Here is a 24,564-nt window from a genome sequence, read left to right on the forward strand (position 1 = left end):
TCTCTCTTACTCAGACTGCACACTGATAATATTAATTTATGCTTTACTCATAGTGCACGTTTCAAATACAGCCACAATCCTCCTGCCGGGGAATGAGCTAACACGTTGCCAATTGGTGTCTTTGGGAAACTATTTTCATTATGAAAGTGAGGGAAATTCCAAACATTTGTGTATTTCACTGTAGGAATACTCAACAAACACTTTCCCAAAAGGTAATGCGTCACAACAGTCTATAAAACTGAAAAGTATCTCTTATGCAATGAAAAAAGAGTTTTGCAATGAATTCCACCTTGGCTAAATGCCATTGTAACTGGAACAAACTACCACAAATATCTTATGTGTGCACCTAATGTAGCCGTTTTTCTATCCAGCTGTTATATAACATTTATCTTTTTATGCCCTTTTTCTTTCAGTTGGTTGTCTTTTACCTATATGACTTTGTACTTTATTTTTTTATCTTATCTTAATCACATTTTTTTTTTATTTAAATGTTCCTATTTGTTTTATTTATGTAAAGCACACATAATTACCCATGTGTACTAAAGGCTTGCTTGAGAGCGGTGGGAATAAGCAGATCCAATTCAATTCAATTTACTTTGTATCGCCCAAAATCAAATTACAAATTTGCTTCAGAGGTCTTTACACTCTGTACACATACGACATCCTCTGTCACGGGACTTCACATCGGCACAGGACAAATCCTCCCCTCCCCAAAAAACCCTGGGATGAGCTCAGTTCTTTTAAATTCCTTTTCCCTATAATCTACACATCTGGCAGATGCTGTCGATTTGAAAGTCTGTTAGCACGTTTGATCTGTTTGCATTCAGAGGGCTACTTGAATGGCTCAGGAGTGCCTCATTCAATACCCTATAATGGTGGAGCAACGCCAACATGGCATCCATCAACTCGCTCTCCGTTACTCTTGTAGCAGCTGGGGAACCCACAGAGGGGTTCTGGGTCCAGCTTCACCGTTATGTTTGCACTCGCCGTGTTGTGACTGACTTGAAACTTGATGTGCTAACCGCAGCACCTGTTGCTAACGGCGTATGGTTAAAAGTTTACAGGCAGAACTTGCACTTGTGAAATTTGCTTCCGCGTTGACCGTAAAATCCTTTTTTTCTTGAACGGATTTTGACGGGCCAAATAATTCACTTTTAAAGGAAAGCCATCTGCAGACAATGCTCTTCCATCCGTGTAACTTCATTGTGAATGCACATGCAGTGCATTCACAATGAAGTTTCACTCAAACCCCGATTAAAATCATGTAAATACAAAGCTGTTCACTCCTACCTTTGTTTGAAAGATCTCACTCATTTTCTTTGCTGCGAGAAGATATGTGTTTGATTATGTATTCCCTCCATCTGCCAAACAGGTTATTGCCGTGTTGCTGGTGTGATTCCCCCATTTAAATGATCTGATGCTCGGCACCTCACAGTCAATGTTCTCATTACAGCTCAGACGTGCTGAGAAGATTATTAATGTGTTTGCGTCTTATAACCGAGAGACCGACAGGGGTCATTGTGAACATGTGTTTGCTGTCGATCTTTTGCAATGCAGATCCCTGTACGCTTGTTTCAGCCTCATAAGATCCCCCTTATTGGGTGAGTGTCTGCGTGTGTGTGTGTGAGAGCTGGGGATCGGATGGAAATACGTGTTGGGTTGAGAGCACCATTAGTTGAGTCAGCAGTTCTGCAGGATGGAGACAGAGGGTGAAATGGTCCATCTCATGAATAGCCTCCCGCAGTATATTCTTAAGGCAGAGAGAGAAGAGGACGAGATGATATATGAAACCATTAGGCTCTTAACACCTAAAACACTTAGTTCAGCTGCATGTGTGCCATTACTGCCATTACTGGCATTACACTATATGCTCCAGGCTTCGTGGTAACGGACAGATAGGGGGACAAAAGAAAGGGCAAGACAAAGGAGCAAGATAGAGGAAGAGGATTGGGATGACCCACCGTGTGATAGAGAGGTTGCATGATGTCATGCATTACTGATAGGAAGAGGAAAGACCAGTAATGCGATGCCACAGATAAAGGAAGAACCTCTCTCGCTCACTCTCTCTTTCTCTGATGAATCTCTCCAGCCCTGCTCCAGCGCTAATAAAGGAAGTGAAGTGATCTCTTTAGCCACAGATTAAGATTGGAGTTGAGGTAATGTCTTTACATATGGCGTCTTTATAGGATACAGATCACTGACTTCATAGGGTGCACAGCCTCATCTGCTGATAGGATTTCTAGTAGCACACATGCCCAGATGATATTGAAAGTGATCCCAATCTTGAGACACTTAGCCCTTGCAACACACAGGCTGTTATGCGTCCAGTCATAAGCATTTTTAAGTGGGTTTTCCTGTGCATTTCATGTTTTTTTTTTTTTTTTTGCAGTCTGTAGCCTTCATTAATTCTAATAATAGGAGACTGTCTCAAAGAAGATAAAGCCAAACAGCCATCTCAATTATGGTTTTATTTTTTATGCAATTCACACGAAGCCATCCCTATTAATTTGACGGTGTTGCTTCTTAATAAGGCTACATGTAGCACTTTAACCCTCATTCTCATGCTTTTTGTGAAGGAGACAGACGCAGCAGACAGAGATTGGCTCATGTGTGCACACAGAATAATAATAATAATCGTTTTTCTTTTTGGTCAGGTGACATTTATTACATAACTAATAATGCTTTGAGAAGAATGAGGTGTATGGTGCGGTGAAAAGGCAAAAAATAAAGTGTTAAAAAAAGAGAAGAATGAGGTGAACATTTTGCAACGATGGTTGTTTCTTACGGTAGATTATTCTTGGGTACAATATGTTGGATGAGGGTGATGGGTAAAACTGGGAAAAATGTTTTAGCTCAATTTGGAATTTCTATTTCTTACTTATGTATAAATACTCCAAGTAATATTTAGGAAAGAGCTTCAATTTTGCATTAAGCCAAGTTGTATTTATTCTATCCATTGTATCTATTGGGAACACTGCGGTTTGGCCTTTGACCGGAGCTTGGACAAGGGAGTTCAAAAGAGATGCATCTGTTGAACTGTTGAGCCAGCACCGGACCGGAGTTACTATTAATATACATAATAGCTGCACAACAATACAGCTAGTTAGAATCAGTTGATACAGAGAGCATCTTTTATCTCTATATTATTAAACTACATAGTGATCTTAACTATCTATTTAGTAGGCCAGGCTTTAGTAGTGTATAGGTAGACTGACTAAACAGGATTGAAAGCTGCTTGTTTGCCGAATTGATAATGTGCATATGTTTGACTGTACTCTGTTAAGCTGGCAAGGTCCCTGAGGTGAACCGGGGGTATGACGAGCAAAACTGCAGAGTAGGGAGAAGCCGAATGCATAAATATGTGATGTGGGTCGATGAAGGTAGAGAGGAGGAGGAGATGAGGGGGATGAGTAATCCTAACCGGCTCGACTGAAAGGTTTTATCTGTATATCTTTAAGTGCCTGTAAAGAAATCTAGAGAGTCTCATTTGCAAGGGCACGATTAGATAAAGTTTTGACGGAATGTGAGAAATTGTCAGAGAACACAAACAAACCAAAGAGAAACTTTGCATGGATGTTTGAGGTTGAGTTATTGCGTGGCCAGTATTTAAACTACCCTTGGAATTTAACGGTTAAGGTACTATATACTAAATGCTCAGACACGTGACACCCATAAAGGAACAAACAATGTAACTATTGCAATCCAGGGAAATTGCCCACCACTTGCAGCAAAGATAAAATAATTGCAACAATCTGTTTGAAGACGTGTTGAAAAAATTCTGCTTTTAAGTGGTATTGTCCTTTGTAGAGGGGGTTGCACTACATTACAGTGATGTTTGTTGAGACTATTTAATCTATGTTTAACTATGCCTGTCTTTTCTTTAAAAGAAAACAATGTAGCAGGAAGCAGAACAGCACAGATTCGGAACGTCTCCCAGCTACAGTTTTATGAAAATTGCTGTAAATAAGAGTTACACCCAGAACACCATCTTCATCTCTGAAATGAACTCCTTTTATCTCTGTATCCGCACAGCTGGACGTTTCAACAACAGACTTGGCTGGAAAACTCGTCGAGGGACCGGCCATACTAGTGATCACTGTCATCGACCAAAATGACAACCGGCCCATCTTCAAAGAGACGAGCTACACTGGAGAGGTCCTTGAGGGATCCCCTACAGGTAGGTGACATTGTTATACTGAAGGACTCCGGAGAGAAACAGGCTTTTATTGGATTGAGTTGGACAGCAATATCACACACACTATGACTGCGACACTTGAGTCTTATCTTTGAAGTCAAATGCACCTGCCTTGAAAATTAAATCCCTTGACTAACATATCACGTGTCAGCAAATACTTATTATATGGGACAACATTTTGTCTGAAAGGCATATAATGCCAGAATTATCCCCCGGCCAATCAGCAGGGTGTGCAGCTCGTTCTCATCCCCAGGCCAAACGCAGATGCTTTGTCCCGCCCCTGTGCCTCTTTGTGTGTGTGTGTTACTACCCCTGCCAGTCTGTCAGTTATATGATGTGTTATATCGAGCACGGAGTCAGTGACCGGGCAGAGACACAGACAGGCCACAGAGGATGAAGCGTGCCTTGGGCTGCATTCATTCAGAATCCGGCAACCTCTCTGCAGGTTTGTGAGGAGGTGTGGATGTGTTTATTTGTGCTTCAGAAAGTAATCGCTGTGATGCCATCAGGAACTATATTTGTATTCTTCTGATTCATAGATTTGTTCTCCCTTTCGTTCTAGCCTGCCCCGCTGCGCTCCCTCTCTCTCTCGCTCAATCGCTCATTCACTCTTTGAGTCGGAGAAGAGGGTCTTTATTTAAAGGCTGCGTCAACCAACATTTTTTACATTTTATACCTTTTGAAAATGTAAGAAATTTCGTCAAAGGTTTTTCACAATTTATGTTGCCATGAGGGGGCTGAAAGCAACACATTTTTTTCTTTATTTTTTTACTGAGACTTTTCATGCATCTTACAACATCAGAACAACTTGAAGAGGCTATGCTCGCAGTAGCTGTAAATACCCTCACACCTATTGCACACGCTTCTTTACCTTTCCCCTCTCTCTGCCGCGCCAACGCTTTGAAATGATGTAGCACTGACACTTGATGGTTTGAATTACTACTGTAAGAGACCCACTGGAGCAGGAAGCTAGTTGCACATTTTCCATGCAGGAAAAACAATTGAATTGGACAATTGATCTAAACAGTGATGAAAACCTCCAGAACTCATACTTCTTTCTGATGCTTTTTCACACCTTACCTTAATACTGATATAGCCTTTAAATATTGTTTTGCATTGGTCCACAAATACAACATACTTGAGTCTGCATTAATGAAATAAGCGTGAGCGTCAATGAGCACAACAACATTTGATTCTGAAATCCTTTCTGTCTGTGACACAATTTAGAGCAACACCGAATATGTTCACTTCCTTCTCTCGTCTCTTTCCCTTCCCTGCACTGTGTCACAAACAACTTTTTAGGGCATTTGGAGAATTTGGAAAGAATATAGCGTTTATATTGTCGATTGAGAGTTTTTGACAGCTATCTGGTTCTAATGATCGATATGTAGAGACAGATTATACCTTTATGGACTATAGTATGAGGCTCTGCACTTTCCTCCCCATCTCATGGTCAAGTGTCTGAGAATGAATCATGTTGAGGCAAAGCTGGCAGAGCATTTGAGAAGACTCTTCACCTTTGGCTTTTGCTGTAAATGTCAACATTCTCTCAGATGCCTTTGTCACTTTGTCACAGTAGCTTCTTTTCTTGGCTCTCTGAGCTGTTGCTACTGCTATCACTGTTGCTATCATGGTGACAGTTCTGCCCTCACTGGGCTACAATATTCATAATTTCTGTCTGAATGTACAGCATTTCTATTTCAGGAAAGTTCCTGCTTTGCTCACCTACTGAAACCTCATTGTGTGTGCATGCCTGTCAGTTATTAAAGCAGGTTTACATTAATTTAAGAAGATAATTGTTTTGTTCTATCTACGGAGAGGTTTTCACTGCGAGGTTTACTTTGGCTCTTATTGCTGAATGCATTCCTGCACTGGACAATAGATCTGGATTTACATTTCTCATTCGGTTCTTAACTGGCAATGCTGTGAGTTTGACCTGCTCTGTACATTTATATCGACTGTACTGCTTTTAGCAGAAAGAAAGAGATAGTTAACACGTCAATATATTTTAGCGAACTGTTGTTTTTGTCGTGAGTACTTTTACACAGAGCACTAATATGACATGGTGAAGAAGCAATGTCTTTTTTTAGAGGGAGGTCGATTTTTCTGAGCTTAGAGGCATAGAAAAACCGATATATTCAAAAGATAAACTATATTGTACAAACCACGGAAGCTCTTTAGTCTGAACCGATATTGCAATATTCATTACTCCTTTCAACCTTGAGAAAGGCAGCGCAGACCAGATCTCTTTCTTCTTACCTTTCACAATAAAAGCCTACACGTTATGTAGTGTGTAACACTACATAACGTTTTACCAGAGAGAACTTAAATTCTCTCAGAGCATTTCGCTAAGAGGAAATACAGAGGAATTATAATAGCTTAGGCCAGGGCTGTCAAACTCATTTTCGCATCGGAAACTCCGCCGTGCGCGATACAGAGCAGAGATGAGTTGTAGTGCGACTCAGAAATGACATGCTGTCTTGTAGATAAAATCAATAACATACGGCCGTTTAGTTTGTTTAATAGCAGAACAAGATGTATATACCCGTTCTATAGGAAATTACTCGGCCAGCCACTATATTGCACGCTCAGACGCTCAACTCATCACTGGCTTAGGCTATACAACAATTTACCTTTGACAGATTGCCAACCAATTAAGAAGTCAATAGGATCACAATAGTTGGTCCTCTGCCTTCACAAATCTATTTGAACCTTTTTATTGAAAAAGTGCAGCACCTGTTTTGCATTGCTGTAGTAGTAGACATAGTTTTGTGGCAAAATATTTGCAGCAGAGTATTTCTCATTTTTGTGTCGTTTATTCATCACGGTAAAGGCCTTTACCTACCACAACCAGTGCAACGTATTCCTCTGAGTCCCACAATGTATCCAACAGCCACAGTCGCACCACACGGTGCTAATGACGAAATTAGCAAAACTCAGTTGCTTCTCCCTGTGTGCTCCTGCTGTTCACCTTGAACTGGCTTCCACTGATTCAGTGGAAAAAAAGGTCTACCTGTCAAGTGTCTTAAGGGCAAACATGTTGCAGCGCACAGATTGTTTGGAGAAATATCTCACACAGGGATCCTAGATGGTTGGCGGTAGAAAGCACAGACAGTAAAACAAGAGAGTGAAATTTAAAAAAAAGCGATGCACAGTCGATTCTGTGATGGTTCTCTCTGTTTGTTCTCACATCATTAGCACAAAAAGCCAACAGACAAAAACCTTAATCACCAACAGAGCTTCACAGATAAGAGGGATCAGTCAACAGGCTGGCAGAGGAAAGACACACACACACACACACACACACACATACACACACACACACACACACACACACACACACACACACACACACATACACACACACACACACACACACACACACATACACACAGCTTTCCATAGAGACGTTTTGAGCGGTTGTCAACTTCATGCTAAACTTGTGTTATGAATTTATAATACAGACATTGCTTATGCGATGGTATACATTAGGTAAGCCACTTGCCATTACTGGCTATGCAGACCGATATAATAGACTGACACACTCGCACAATTGAATCTTGTTAAAATAATGCAGTTAAACTAAAAGTGCATTTCATTTGTTTTGGTCCTGAACTAACAGGGATTAAATGGTGGAATCCAATTGTCACGGAATAAATACACAAGGGATTTATTCAACTCTTCTGTTTCCTGACCTATACAGTGTGTTAGGGCTTTTACTATAATTGTCTACATTTTGCCTTGCTGGCACACTCACAGTCGGACTGCACATGCAACCTCAACATGCTTACATAGAAAATGAGCCCACTGGGAGCGAATTATAAAAATGTAATTCCCAGCAGGAAAAGCTCTTATTGATACGAGGGCCAGACCTCACAAAACACCTGAATCATCATCGTAGCTTTTAGCCCAAACTCTGTTTAGCAGACAAGTTAACTCTGAGTTCCGCAAGCTCAGCACCAATACATTCAAAAAATAAAAATATTAATTTTACATTACTGGGTTATCTGATCTCATAGAGACCTTCTTGCTTGCTTGATGCTATAGAATTGAATTTGGTTTTATTTTTAATAGGTCTCAAACATACTCTGTAAATGCTTTCACAACCCTGCGCTTCCTATAAGAGGTTATTTCCTCAGTGAATTATGGCCCGGGTGAAGTTTAGATGTATTCTCAGTATGGTGTGATATGACATCCTCGTGGTACTTTAGTTGTCATGGATGCCAGATCTGATTGAGCTCAGAGATAAGATAAAGCGAGCAGCTGGAAAGATGTGTTTCTTGCATATGCCTGCGAATCTCGGCACTGAACGGTTTACTTAGCCAACATGTCAGCTCAGCTTCAATGATCTGTCTGTCTCTCTGTCAATCATTCAAATTGTATTTAACAACCTGTCAGTTCCCCATAGGTTTCCTGGTCGGTAGTCGTAGATTTTGAAAAGATTGTTTGGATTGATGAAGGAAGCGAGTCAAACATCTCCCCATCCTTGTTAATGGCGGCGAAGTTCATGTTGTAGTCATTCATGACATCAGTGCATCTTCTCATAACAACCTTTCTCACTTGCCTTTTTTAGTTGATATGTAGAAGCTGCCTATTCACACTCTGAGCAGTGACAGAACCTTATCATTCCTTTGGAGTCATGTTTCTATCCGCTTGTTCCCTCTCTTTAGCCCCGTCATCCTGTGTTGCTCTCCACCAACTCCCGAGGGAATGTTTTGGCCTCTTTAGCTGCTATATGCTCCACTAATCTTCACCAGCTAGTCACTAACTGTCTGTCTGCTGTTTGGTGCTGAGCAGGAAGTGTACAGTACGTTGTTTTTGTTTTAGAACCTTTTTTTTTGTTTCTGAGAACAGTTGCCGGCTTTGCAAAGGAGTGAGACCTGTTAGGGTTGCACACCAGAAGAAAACAAAAGCTCCTCTTCAAACCGCCCGAGGAAAGGGGAAAACACTTTTGTTTTTGTTTTTACAAATTCCTGTATGGAATTTATTTTGTCAACTACTGTTGTAGTTCAAGTTCCTTTTATTACCACACGGCTTGACCGGTGTAGTGTTTGTGAATACCCTCATCTCCAAATCTCTAAGAGGCCAACATGTATTGACCTTTCAAGATGCCTTTTACCACAACAAAATGCATTAATACATATTATTATTTCTGCATTTCTGATGCTGTATGAGTATTTGTATTCTTATGCAAAAAAAAAGATATCTTTATTCGGTCTCAGTGCTACTTTCTTGTGTGCTGGAAAACAACCTCTGGCTCTGCTTTCAAACATTTTACCCGGCCAAGTAAATAATGCATAAATGTATAGATGAACTTACAGTATGCTGTATGTTAATGCATGTGCATATGTTGCGTGTGCATATGTGTGTGTGTGTGTGTGTGTCCATGTGTACATTGGCTCTCACATACATTGGTGTGTGTGCTACACAGTAGCAGTTGGGCAGCAGGGGAAGCTCTGCAGGGCGATGTCACAGTGCTCTGACATTTCTGTGCAAACTGATAACAAAGGCAGCCAAAAGCCTGAGTCTCTTGGCATGCCCTCTCCATCCTCTGTTTACTCCTCCACTCTTTTTTCCCCTCCATTGCTCGTCATCTCTCTCATTCTCTTTCCCCTTCATGCCCTATATTCCCTTGGGCTTTGCATACACACCATCCTACTCCTCCATATTTGCTGTTTTGCTACTCTCTCCATCGCTGCCCTGTCTACCAACTTTTTATAACTGTTGATATTGACTGACTTGCTTTTGCCCCACTTCACCTGGGGATGTCTGATAACTTATTCACAACAAGTTCGGATTGAATTGCATTTCATTTCAACACATCTGAAGGCTCTTCTGTGTCTGTCCACAGCTAATCTCACTTTGTACTGCAGTAAACTGCATACTATTTTGGGGGCCATTTATGACTACATATCCATGGACCTCTGGACTTTTATTTCCTTGTCTTTACTGCCATTGACTGCCTACTTACTCCACACTCACTGCTGGTAGGAGTGTTTTCCTAACAAACACGTCTCCTTTTTTTTTTATTAAAGCCAGTGTGGGCCCACTAATGACTGAGAGACGCTACGAAAAAGGCCATGAGCTCCCCACAGTCCTATGGTCAGGAGCTATCACTCACAGCCTCCACGTGCCCCTATCTCAATGTTTGCTGTCTGCTGATGCAGAGCAGGAATGTGAACTGTGATATAACAAATATCTCACAGTCACCCACAGATACTGAGCTATATAGCTACTGAACATGTTTCAAGAAAAATATGTTTTTCTGTTGCAGCTGCTGACCTGTGATGTTTAATAAACATCTCATTTGTTTGAACCACAATAATTCACTTGTAAAGCGGTCCCGACCCGCCTCTCCACTTGCCTCTAACCACCTTTTCGAGCTTGATATTTTCGAGCACAGCAGGCTTTTCCTTTTTCTGACCCTCCTTGATCTTTCTGTTGCTGCTGCTCTGCAGCTCGGACATTCTCTTTGTTCATTGAGGAGCTTCATGAGATTTCTGCAAAACGATCGCCTTCACCTCTTCCTCCATGGAAACAACAGTGTCTTTAATGTTAGGCTGAGGATTGTGGCAGAGTTAAGGACATTTGGTATACTTGCTTATCTCGCTGTGAAGTCTGTTCTCTATATTTTCCATGTCACATGAAAGAGTGTTGTTACCAACCTTCATTGTCAGACAGTAAAACATGTTTAATTTCAAGGTCAGCACAGAAGACAGCATGGGTCCTGCTCTTCACTTAGTGCATCTTAGTGCCATGTCTGTGTCGTTAGGTACAAGGTGCCACTTCTTCCCTTTTTTTGTGGCCAAAACAGCACAGGCACAGTCCAGACACTGTCCAGGCCTATAGCCTTGCCTACAAGCCAGAGGAAGGTTGTGCCCAAACACGGTATCCCAGTGAAGCTCTGTAATGCCTTCATGTTGTTAGAGGAATTATCAGTCCCAGGACTCAGTTCTTTACTGGACTGTGACCCCTATGTAGCATCATCTGCCCTGCTCTTCCAGATGTCAGTGCTAAAAGCGAAGAATTGCTGTTGGGTGAGTTGTGCTTGAATAACTCCCCTGGTCTCAGTGCACAGCTTTGGGATCTCATTATACATGACATTATTCCCTCCTTTTCTCACCAGGCATCACATGGTTTGTCTAACTGCTGCACATGGTTTTGAAATCCACTTTATCAAGACAGAACAAAACAGATAACCTCAGCTGCTGCTTTGTTAAATGTCTGTTGCATCTTTTCAGGGTTTTATCATACTTGCTGTGGTTTTCAACCATAGCTGGGAGGGAGGGCTGCCTCAACAGGGTGGTTGCTGTTTCTGCTGGCATCTGTTGTGTGTCACTAACGGGAGGGTAGAAATTGATACATGATGCTAATAAACCAATACTTTAATATTTTAGTTTTCAATTTGAAAGCCTAATGTCAATGCAGATAACTTTTGAGTGATCCTGTTCTCATTAATTGTCCTTCTTAAATCTAAATAGAAAACTAGAAAACATACTCATTACAGACAGAGAGATGCATTAAGTAATTTGTGGTGAGTTTACTTTATTTAGCCACAGTAATGTGCAGGCTAACAAATCTGGGTTTGAAATTCAGTGCCATACTTACAGTTAATGTCATATGTGTCTCTTATTTCCATGGTCAATTACATTGTAGTGTTTTCTTCTTCTTTTGTTCTTCTTCTTTTTTATTCATGCATGTGTTTGTTCACAATAAATTAGTACATCCACTCACGGTCCACTGTGTTAGCTCAAAGACACATCGACATGGCCTAGCGGAGCTGGGGCTCAAACCACCAATCCTCTGATTGAAAGACGGGCATGCTAACCATTGAGCCATAGTCGCCAACTCCTTGGCAGAGGTCTGTGCTTTACTGAGCACTTTTTCTAGTAAGCGAAAACAATATTGAAATGTAATTAAATTGAATGGATTGAGTATAAATTGATTTATAACTATGTTGTTGATCTGCATACTTGTGATTGTGAATGCCTTTTCGTTTTAGCGGCTTACAAGTTACGTGACCAAGTTAAGTTGCATTTCAGCATTTCACTTTAGAGCAGGTGGAGCTATCTGAACTACTATCTAATTGTAATACTTCATCAAAAGAAAATCCTCATCCATGTGCATCGCATGCACTGTGATATAGCTCTTGTCAGAGGGCACTGAGCTTCATTTGTTTTGAAAGTCACTTGGGAGTCATTGTAGCAACATCAACATAACAGTAACATCAGTGAAAGTCATGCATATTGTCAATGATTCGCAGACAGAAAATCGTTTAATCCAAATTTTAGGGATAGGATGGTGTGCCGCTGGAAAATTACTCTGTTAAGACTGTCGTGTTTTTAGTAATTTATGTTTATCTTTCCTCAGCCAACTCCATGCAGACAAGTTAAACCTAACATCTAGGTGATATATCTTGTGTAATTGGACATGATGGGGTATAAATGAAGATATTCCTCATAGCTGAGTCTCTGTTTGTGTTCCAGACTAATTTGTGTTTATATCAGAGGTAATTAAGGCCCGAGTTCCTGCTGTGAAGGGAGAGAGGGATGGATCTGGTCTGCTGTTCTGCTCTGCTCACTGCTCTCACATGCAAACACACATACACACACAGGCTAGGTAAATACATCTCAGGGGTGGGCATAATAAATACAACTTCTATCACATCACATGCCGTTTTATTTCATGGTATAATAATTGTTTCCAACAGGTCTTTTTTATACAACAGACATTTTCACATGCCATAGAATGCATATCAAGTAATTGATGGCACAGAGGAAAGGATGGCTCTGATCCATTGAGGTGAGCTAGTTTTAGGGTCTTGGTATTGTGCATGCTGGCTCACTGACTTACTGGGACACTTATTTGGAGCAGAGCCAACATTATTGTTATTACTGTAGTTAAATCTAAAAAAACAAAAACGGTTCCACCATCTGCCAAAAACTGGCCAGAGGCACAAAAATAAACCTCAGTCATCCTTGGCACATAAATTGCAGTAGATTGCAACTGACACACGCTCTAATGCTCCTCCCCCACTGACCCAGACACCTTCACAAAAATACAAATAAAAGTGTTGGCAAAAGAAATGACGTCAATAAAAAAAAAAAAAATCACCGAAACCCAATATGCCAGCATGAAAACGGGGCCTATGCAACGCATATTGTTTCCTGAACTTCTTCATGGGAACCATTCATCACTTGCCTGCTCTTTTACCCTGCATACAGTTACAGCATTGTCAGAACTGCAACCGTCAACCTGTCCTGTGGTTCGTCCCCGCTCCCCTCGTCCCTCCATCTCAAAGCATGTGCGTGAGCTCTTCTGCTGCAGCATCACAACCGGCACATACAAAGGACCTTGCCGGTGTGCAATAACAATAACAGCTGAACCACATCTGAAACTAATTGCTAACGTAGGTACCTTTGGTGGATTTTGAAAAGGCGAGTAGAGAAAAGTTGAGGCGGAGGACTGGTGGGGTGCCAACAGTAGCTGGTGGGTGGAGAGAAAGCAAAGCAGAGATTGATCCAGGAGATAGATAATGATTCAACTGAGCGATTACACCAAAACTGGCAGGTAATTTGTAGCATGATGGTGGCCGCTTGGCCCATTATTGTCTCTGGCTCTACCTTTTCCCCTCTCTCTCTCTCCCTTTGTGAGCAGGAGAACAGTCATTCTAACAGGTGACCCGCTGTCCCACAATGCCTCATTATCAGCTTGTCAGACTGAGAAAGCCAGGCCAATAATGTCCAAGGTAGCTGAGGCTGCCGCCCAATTAACTTTGGTATATTGTTGTGTAAGGATAAATTAGTCAGCTCCCTTGCTCTTATCGATGTTTATGTAGATGATACCATTTGGTTCAGTGAAGCAATAAGCCCACCTGGTCAACCTTTATTTTCCTTTAATTACGAGGTGACTCCTGCTTAGTCTCGGTGAGTAGCAGGTCCAAACTGAAAATGATAAGATGATATGCCTGTGACATTTGCAACTGAAAGATTGTCTGCTGAAAGTGATTGAAAGTGTAAACATTTGCATTCTAAGCGTACCAATGCAGCGTGATCTAAGTTCATATGACCAGTAGATAGAAATGCAAGCTCCAATCCAGTGAGAAACTCACTCATCTATATGCATCTGGTCTCTTTCCACCAGTAAGGCATCATTGATTTTCCTGAGCCTTCTTAACTGAGCTATCTTCTTTTGAATTACCATAGGGAGCGATATGCATTACACCACTGAGAGGAAAAAATTGCATTCTAAATGGGCTTTATTTTCAACAGTGATTTGATCTGAATATATGTGAATAGGACTTTATTTGAATACATTTATGTGGTTTGGAGTAAATTATTTTGCTCCCTTGCGGGCATTATGTGGGTCCCCCCGTCATTCCAAAGCTAAATAGCATCAACATCCATCTCTCTCTCTGTGCCTTGTCACTCTTTCCCCCCTCCCTCTCTCTCTCTTCTCCTTGTCCTCCATGAGAGTTATGTAGATGAGAATTCATTCCTAATTTCAGAGAGAAAAGCAGAATGTGAACCCCCCGTAGCAATAGTTGTATGAAGGTGTAAAGAGGATTGGGAATTCCAGGTGTGACAATGGCTCAACTCTTGGCTTCCCTGGTGGTCGTTCCAGTACTTGAGTGCTGCTAATCTATTAAATAGTTTCTATTCTCCTTTGCCCCTACACAAAGTCCCATATCAACTCTGGCTTGATTATCTGACCCTCTCTCCGGTTCGGCAGGGACCTGCTCCTCTCACTCACACACACTCTCAAAACCCTCTGAGTTCGACCTGACAAACCAATCTCTCCCCATCGCCCAGTTTCCTCTTCCCCTCCCTGACGAGGAAAGACAGCCGTTGCCCCGTCCGAAACGCCCATAGCACTCCAGGTTCTCCAATTTATATTATCTCCCCTCTTTGTTTCACAAGACTGATCCCTGCCATCTTAGCCATTCTCTATTGGGAACCAGCCCCTCTGAAATCGTCTCTTTAATAGTCTTTTCTGATAGAAAAAGGTTTCCGAGGAGACTTTTTCTGAGCAGACAGTGAATTATGAGATGTAAAATTTGCTGGTTGTAGTGCAGCCGTTTATAGCACTTTACTCAGTGCAAGTGAAGGATAGGCTCACATTATTTCAAGTCTATAATGTTTGTATGCCCATATGTACATAAACAAGTTTTAGTAATTGTAATTGTTCCTCCTGTACTGACCTTTCGACCTACGATAGGGCGGACCAAAATCCACATTCCTTATTCAGTTTTAAAAAGTATTCTCAAATGTGGATGAAGCTACTCTGGGCTCCATCAATCCAGTGGGTATTTACTAAAGTTAACGTCTTTTCAGTAGAGTATTCCCACCTTTAGTTTGTTTCCGGTTGGTCAGTCAGTCCATTACTTTGGTCCCGACCACAGACTGTATGCAATATGAAAGTAGTCTCTGTGACTTCACCAATAGGTATCTGAAGAGCCGTTGTGAAGCTCATCATCTTGGCAGTGACAACACAGCCTAACCCCTGGCTCATCCAAAAATGGGCAAAGAAAGAGGATACAGTGAATGTTTAGCTGGCATCAATCAGATCAAAGCATTGCTGTGCACTGCTAATTACAGGATGACGTAGACTCGTAGTCTAGTATTGGACCCAGACCAGAGATTTAGTCTAACATCACCAGATATGTTATCAACCCTCACAGAGCAGAGTATATCAATGAGCAAATGCATCCTCCATAATTTAATTCACCATAACCACAAAACTGAAACTGATCCTAGGTAAGTGCTCCAAACAGTTTCACTAATAGAATATCCAGATGGCCTAGGTCATAAAAATAGATTCTCACTCGCTATCATTACCTCATATCTCAATTTCATATCCTCTTGTCTTTCTCATCTTCCACCATATATAATTACTGCAAGAGTGACATAGCAAATGGAAAATGAAAGAACAGTGTATTGATAGCTTGCTCAGGACATATCTAAGGATAAGTAAATGAGGACTTAAAGTTCTGTCCTTTAATTGAATTTAGAAATGGCAGTATTAGTATTCCAATTAAGCTTATAATTGCATATATTCATCACCCTGACTGAACCAAAGCAATGATATTCTGGTGACTACTTTCAAACTAAAGTAAGAGTTTTTTCACCAACATTCTCACAAAGAGCTCCATCCTTCTTGTTTTCTTAGTAGTATGACATTTCAATTATTTCATCAAAACACTGATCTGGGCACAGCATACTGGTGGAACTGATGAAACAGTATCCTCCATCTTGTCAGTCTGTGACTCTCCCGCCGCACCGTCTCCCACTTATTACAAATTACTAGTGCCACCCGCTGTGTGTGTGCGAAGCTGTACTGTACACGCTCACCGACTTCTCCAGCCCTCCCTTCCTCTCTCATCTTCGGCAACAGGCCGTCTCGTTTTTAGATGGTGGCGTGTAGTCCAACGCTCGGTTTCTTGGCTTTCGCACAGAGAAGCTACAGATCAGCTGAAGGCTGAAAACTCTTTGATAGAGTATTGATCTGAGATTGTCAGACAAGCAGAGATGACAAAGTTCACAGCTGAGAACAAGGTGGCGGCCTGCTGTGCATTTTCTGCTGTAATCAACTCTGCAGGGCAAAGAGATGTATCCATCAGTCAGGAATTCCAAGGACTTGTCATCTCTGCCGTGTGCTGTGATCATGTGGTCACCAATCTCGTCAAAACACATGTGCTACAACAGTAATGGAATTGTCAAATCTTCAGTATCATAGCACATGGCGTACATCACCTTTCAGCAAAGGAATTTGGGTTATCACGTTTTACCACTCGGTAATGAAAGCATGGCCAGAAATCAATAGGAATGGGCCAATGTGAAAGACAAGTGTTCCTCACATAGTAACTGTTGTAGAGGGATGACTGTATTGATAAGAGGTTTGAGATACGTGTAGCCATCTGAAATCTGAAGTGATGGCCAGATGGATTTGGGTGTGTTTCTTATTTTCATTTATTTTTATATTCTCTCTGACAACTTGAAAAATGGTTTAGAGATGAAAATAAAACATATAGCGCTTGATAAAAATAGAATGCTGTCAGAGTCATATTTCCCTGAAGCTTTATAAAAATGGCTTTTTCTGCATTCATTTATCAAGAAATGCACTGGTTTGTTTAGTCCCATGAGGAAAGACTGTGCAGTATTTATGTTCTAGACACACAACAGAGAACCGTCTAATTGCCTCCATGAATGCTTTTATGGTTTTGAACACTGAGGTAATTTCAGCGTCTAAATCGATTCCCAGAAGACTTGGACAGTAATTGGTTGAAACGGCAACTCCAGTGAACCCAGCATATTTTATTTATGATTATTGACAGGTAAAGATCATAGATAGTGTTTTTATGTTTGTGATATCTCTTATCGTCAGTGGATGCTATAAAACAAATAACCCATTTAATATCATTTTGGATCCAGACAATTTTAATTCAAATTGTACATTACCTCTGTGCTCTCACAACCAAGTTGTCTGTATGAAAACAATATATCTGCATTTTGATAAGCTATATAGTCAAATAAAGATGATATATTACTGGTGCTGGGAACTGTATATTTGATATAAACTCGCATGTAATAATACACTTTCTAATTTTCAAACCATAGTCCCCCAAATGAAAAATATGCTTGTTTTGGTCGCTTTTGGAACAGTGGCTGTGACCACGGAGCTCGTCACCAAAATGTAACAGCCACAGTTTTCACACATCCTGTGAAATATCTCAACATCTAGTGGATAACATGGCATACAACCTTGCACAAACGTCTATGGTTCCCATAAAATGTATGCACATGACTTTCCTTGTATGCCCACATTATTGTATTTGTGATTTTGAGTGAAATGCGTTTACGATTATTGGATGGATTGCCATCACACTCGTCTAATGCCATAAAGAGGTTAACAAGTCTATTCATTCAAAACTTAATTGTATGACTAAATACTATCACTACTGAGATTCCTATTAACCTCAGCCGTACTTTAATTAGCACATTTTAGCATGATCACACGCTAAGCTAAGATGGCGAACTCTGTAAACATTGTACATGCATTGAATCAGCTTGTCATAATAGTGTTCATATCTACCTTCTTCATTTTAGGGTAATCTGTGTAATGTGACAGCTGCCCTGGGTCATGTTCCTCTGCACTGTTTGTGTTATCATGAACTTATTGGGGCAATATGGCATACATTTAAATAGTATCACATTAAATATGAAAATACTTTTGAAACACTACAATGAATATACTTGTACATACATCATAAATGTAAAATAATGAATTCAACAATGAACATGTTGTTATAATGATTATGACGAAGCGTGGCTCTCTAACTGCTGACCTCTTTTGCCATCTTCCCTAGTAAGCACATCATAATTGTGTCCTCGAGGATGTGTCCTCCTGCTGAACTCTGTAATCTTTACTTTTCTACTCAAGGCCTTGGACAGAAACTGAATAGTGCAGAAAAGAAAAAGAAAGTCAGCAACTTCAGACTTGACATAGTGCACAAGTATTTTTAATGCTGACACAGGATGACTTCAACATTTGCCAGAGGAAAGTTGTGGGAAGCACTTACACAGGTAGCTACAGTACAGACATGCAAACATGCAAATACAGAAAGTAGACAAAGTACCAACACACTTGAGTAAAGAAAGGCTTAGAGCTGTGAATTTATTAACGTGTCAACAACTGCTTGGATGATTTAGCTTCTTTTGAACTCTGTTAGTTTGCTGTCTTTCACAGACAGGCACACATTAAATTGCCAGCTCCCCTGTTGCTTAGCTATAGCTCGAAAGGTCTTCTATTACTTTGACTTGACTGATTGTTGTGCATATTTGCACATGTATGCCCCGTGTGCCTTGGAGATCACTGGAGACAAAGTCACTTTACAAAAAGAGAAGATCTTACTCAGCTGTGAATGTGGCAGATGGCTATTTAAAGCCAAGTAGTCATTTTTTGACATTCCCACCACGTTTGATGAATTTATCTACAGCGTGCCAGTCGAGCAGCCTTTGCAGTGTTAGTGACTAAGTGCTGTGCAGTGATACAGTAGAACACTACTTTGGAAACAGCATGAAAGAGATGGTTGTATCTCTATGCATTAGGAATGCACATGTATGCTTCTTTCTGACCTGTGATGTCTAGAAGCCTCTCCATCGCCTGTCCCACTGGTCACAGTGGTGACTGGCCTTTTCCGAAAAGAAGATTACACCTCATTTACTTTCATCTAAAGCCAGAGGAACAATGACCTCAAACCTGTAATGAAATTACAGAAATGATGGCATTTCAGATTAGCTCTATTCTGTCATGTAATATTGCATTGTTGCCCAGAGGTATGAATCACCCACCGTCTACAATCCGTATATTTCCACCCAATGCAATTTATGTACGTATTTTATTTTTGGTATGTGAACAATCAAAGACGTCTGAGGGCTCACGGGTTGAGGGGCCTGTGCTGTCTTTTTGATGGACCTGGAGATTCAGTCCGCCATGGCTGATATATTTTTGAGTGACATTTTATCTCTGCAATCTCGTTGATCTTAATGAGATTTCTGTCCTTCATTGGCGTGTGTGTGCATCAGTGTATGTGCGTGTCTGTAGTGGCTGCGATTAAATGGAAAAGGAGCCCCTATCAAACAATTTGTTTCTGCCAGTGAAGGCTTACAGCCCACAGGAGGCGGGCCCTCTGCTGACCTTGGGCTGCTGACTGGACTAAGGAGGTTTATGTCCCAAGATTGTCTCACTAATACCTCCTTCAGGTCGATTACTCAAGTCAGGAAGCTGAAACAACAAGTTTTAAGAAGACCACTTTTTATTTTAAGACAAAGTACTTTTATTTGGGTACAAGATAATATGAGTAATTGATAATGCCATTACAGTTCTTTGAATTACTTTGAAAACATGTATTATTTTCCCCAGATTTTGAAATTAACAACATGAAACTGAAGCTGACCCGTCAACATTACATGTTGTGTTTTCCTGACACAAACATAGTTTGTAGGAGGGATATTAACAATTCATTGTTTAGCCGTGCATCAGTTAAACAGATAAAAGAGATATTGAACATTGAAAAAAGCAAAACTCAGAAGAGCGGCTTGTCACTAAAAGAAGAAGAAAAGAACAATAGCTGCTGCACCTTCAAGGTCAGCCCACCTTAAGTGCGCCCGGGCTGTTGCTAACTTCGGGGCTAACGCCCTTCACTTTAATCAGCATCTGGCTAAACACAGGAACTTAGCTTGGGTCTCTTCACTGGTCTTGAGGAGATTTAGCATTTACTCACCGACAAATAAACTGTACACACACTGCACCAACAAGTTCACAGCTATGACCTTACTGCAGACTTGATACTCATCACACACTCGCCCAAGTTACGCCGACTTTGTAATACACTGGCGAAAACCTTGACATGTTATGCCAGACAGACACACAGCTGGCAGCATTATTTGCTGCTAAACTAACCGATGAGGTGGATAAAAAAAATACAGCTGTATGTGTCCACGACTACACACGCAACAATATGGCTGCTGACTCTCCTGGATGGGTGAACTGGGGACTGCCTGTTTTTTTGGCATACACTGCAGATGGCAGTAATTGAAGGACATAAATTGTTTGTGCATCAGGTTATTGTTGCGGCACAAACTTAAATCCATGACGAGGGTGAAATCTAAATTGTATCACTTGACTCATCCTTTTTTCCACATTGCATGCTGCAAGGCAAATGAAAAAACACAGTTCTTGAATAGTCATGAGCTCCAGTCTGTTGAAGTGTTTTACGTGTCTGTAGGTATAATGTGATTACTGCTCTTCTGGTGTTTAGTAGACACCCTGTGAAGGCCCTGCAGAACCACACGTCAATGCCTAGTTTACATCTCAAACACAGCTAGGGACCAGCTGAATGTGAGCCTGTCCTGGCCACTCCGCACGATGGTCTTGCATCTGGTTGCATCAGTGAAAGCAAAAAAGGGGAGTGCTGGATCTTCATGTTTCACATAACAGGTTATTGTGTTTTTTGAGTTAACTGGCTTTAATGGAACATTTGCTTTTCTACAGCAGGTGTCCTGAGATGAATTTCTAAGATATAAATCTGTATGATACCAGAAACAAAATTACAACAACATAGCAGCAATCAGAGATCCAGGCGGGAAAAGAGATTTCGATAAGAAAAATATCAACTCTGTTTTTGTATCATTTTACAAAGCATTATATAAAACTGATAATAACAGCACTAAAGAGGAACTTAACAAATTCTTTTCTAAAATTAAATTACCTACACTAACAGAAGAACAGCAAAAATCTTTGGGGAAACCCATTCAGGAAAATGAAATATTAGAAGCAATGGCTTTGATGCAAAGTGGAAAATCACCAGGTCCAGATGGGTTCCCAGCGGAGTGGTTTAAAGCCTTTAAAGACAAGCTCACTCCTTATCTAGTCAGAACTTATGATCACAGCTTTAAAACAACTCACCATTTACCTGAAACAATGTCGCTAGCCAACATTAGCCTGATCCTGAAAAAAAACAAGGACCCCGAAGACCCGGCGTCTTACAGGCCCATATCGCTCATTAATGTAGATGCAAAGATTTTAGCCAAGGTATTGACTCTGAGGCTTGAAACATTTATATCGATATTAATAAATCCTGATCAAACAGGCTTTATCAAAGGGAGGAATTCCACCAATAATATCAGAAGGCTTCTAAACATAATACAGGTCGCCAGAGATAATAATGTACAAGGCTTGGCAGTGTCTCTGGACTCATTCAAAGCTTTTGATAGGCTTGAATGGCCCTTTCTTTTTTATGCTATGAAAAATTTAAAATGGGTACAGAATTCACTGACTGGGTGAAACTACTGTATTTTTCCCCAAGAGCGGCCGTTATTACTAACTCCTACTGCTCAGATCCGTTCCCATTAGAGCAAGGCACCCGCCAGGGATGCCCACTGAGCCCTCTTTTGTTTGCTTTGGCTATTGAGCCTTTAGCTGAGCTCATCAGAACCACACCAGCGATAAGAGGTTTTAATATCAATGGTACAGTACAAAAAATGTCTCTCTATGCGAATGATGTCCTGCTGTACCTGGTTGAGATAGACACTACCATCCCGTGTCTACTTGAATGTCTACAACAGTTTGGGCACATATCAGGCTTTAAAGTTAACCTATCAAAAACCGAGGCCATGCCCATTGGCGCTATGGCAGGCTCTACACCACCTAGTGGATTCCCTTTTCACTGGTCACTCAGAGAGATAGCATACCTTGGAATTAGAATTGGCCCCTCCCTTGAAAAACTGGTTAAACTCAACCTTAAACCAATCACAACACGCATTAAGGAAGACCTAAATAGGTGGGGAACGTTACCAGCTTCCTGGTTGGGCAGGATAAGCGTGCTCAAAATGAATATACTGCCCAGGTTGCTGTACCCTCTACAGATGCTGCCAAACTCAATTCCCAACAGCTTCTTCATTGACTTGGATAAAATGTTCACACAATTCCTCTGGCAGGGCAAAAAGGTTAGAATGAAAATAAGTAAACTACAGAAAAGCAAGCAACAGGGAGGACTGGGAGTCCCTCACATAAAGTTTTACTACTGGGCAGCACAAATGCGGTACATATACGAGTGGGTGAATCCAGAGACTACAAACGTATGGCTTGACATGGAGTCGACAAATTGTGGCTTACTCGCTTTAAAAAACTGCCCCTTCGTAAACTACAAAAGGGCAAAGCTGGAGGACCAAAATAACTTTATTGTACGGAACACATTGAACACCAGAAATAAGATCACGGTCTACTTTAGATTTAAGAGTCATTTTTCACTTTTGGCTCCCATATGGAGAAACCCGGATTTCCCCCCCTCATGCCAAGACCCTGTGTTTAGGCTCTGGCAGGAGAAGGGTCAGGACCAGCTGGTCAAACTCTACGAAGGAGGAACAATGCAGTCGTTTGAGGGCCTGAAGAGCAAATACTCTCTCCAACAGTCCCATGTCTTCCGCTATCTACAAATAAGACATTATATACCCCAAATCTTACATGCTCCAAACATATGCTTTTTGGAAGAAATCCTCATACAACCCATACCAAAAAGATTCACTTCCCATGTCTATAAAACCTTTGTCCTGAATCTTAATTACTCCACTGACCACATCCGTAAACAGTGGCAGATGGACATGGAATGTCAGATAGAGGAAAATGTCTGGACATCAATTATGGAAAACACACTTAACATTCTTTGATGGGATATGACCTGGAGCTTCCACCTCCTCAATGTGTTCTGGCAGCTAAAGTGAGCAGTGCAAGGAGCAGCAGCAACGCTAAACTGATTGGAATACTTCTGTATATAGCACGAAAGACTATTCTTAAATTCTGGATTTCTAAAGATTCCCCTTCTACGGACGACTGGTATAAGGGGATTTTGGAAGTCCTTCCTCTGGAAAAGTTGACCCACACCCTCCATGACAATGTCAAGGGATTTGTCAAGACATGGAAACCGGTCTTAAACATGGTGGATCCTTCCGGACTGGACTTTGCTCTGCCGGATTAAAAATACTGGCACCGATGCTGACTTAAACCAACCAAGATGTGCTTATCTCAGACTGGTGATGTGCAAATGTGTTTATTATTTGTTGTGGCTGTCTATGTATTCTTATTTTATTTTACAAATTATAATTTATTTTTTTTCAAAAAAAAATAATAAATAAAAATAAAATAAATCTGTATGATCAAAATGGGTTCTTATCTCCGCCACTGAAGATCTTACAGCCTCCGCCTCCTATAAAGGCTGTTTTGATTTATTTTGGGGAGAAAAAAACAAGGTGTTCCTAAAAAAAAAATCAAATGTATATCACAGAAGAAGTGGTGCAGTAATTAGTGAATATTACAAACAACATTCTGTATATACATAGACACTGAAAGTGATTTTAGAGAATTATGCAGATGAGCAAGTTTTATGCTTTATATCCCATAAAAAGTAAATATTGTGGACCACTTTTGGTAGAAATGACATGGGAGGAAACTAAGAGAAACAGAGCAGCCTGAGTCTAGTTGTACAGTATATTTTGCACTACACTGCACAGCAGACTCCCACATACCTATGGTATTGCATCAGTGAAGCTGTTTCAGAAAGTGGTATGTCAAACAAAGACATGAGAGCAGAGAACACATTTTGCTTTGCCGGTCTGGCAATAGCTTTAAAGAAATGGAGATACAGTAAATAGAACTATAGCAAATGAAGTAAAAAAGACACAAAGCATTGTTTATATGAAAGGAGTTCTTCCTCCACATTTGACCTCCCAGTCAAGCATCTGTCTTTGACTTTTCCCAGTTCATCCTTCTGTTGTGTGCATGACAGTATCTAAGACCCCGCTGTGATCAAAAAT

At 40.9% G+C, this 24,564-nt stretch overlaps 1 protein-coding gene across 1 annotated transcript in view; it reads left to right on the forward strand.

Moving 5' to 3' along the window:
• The window catches only part of cdh13 (cadherin 13, H-cadherin (heart)), a gene marked incomplete at both ends in the record, with an annotated part of 275,810 nt that overhangs the window by 149,329 nt on the left and 101,917 nt on the right, over nucleotides 1-24,564 (forward strand). Inside the window, one exon of the mRNA XM_079224117.1 lies at nucleotides 4,033-4,177. Within this exon, the coding sequence (XP_079080243.1) occupies nucleotides 4,033-4,177 (145 nt within the window). The remainder of the gene's footprint in view (nucleotides 1-4,032; nucleotides 4,178-24,564) is intronic.

Source organism: Taurulus bubalis (assembly GCF_910589615.1).
Source record: "Taurulus bubalis genome assembly, chromosome: 9".
NCBI classification, from domain to species: domain Eukaryota; kingdom Metazoa; phylum Chordata; class Actinopteri; order Perciformes; family Cottidae; genus Taurulus; species Taurulus bubalis.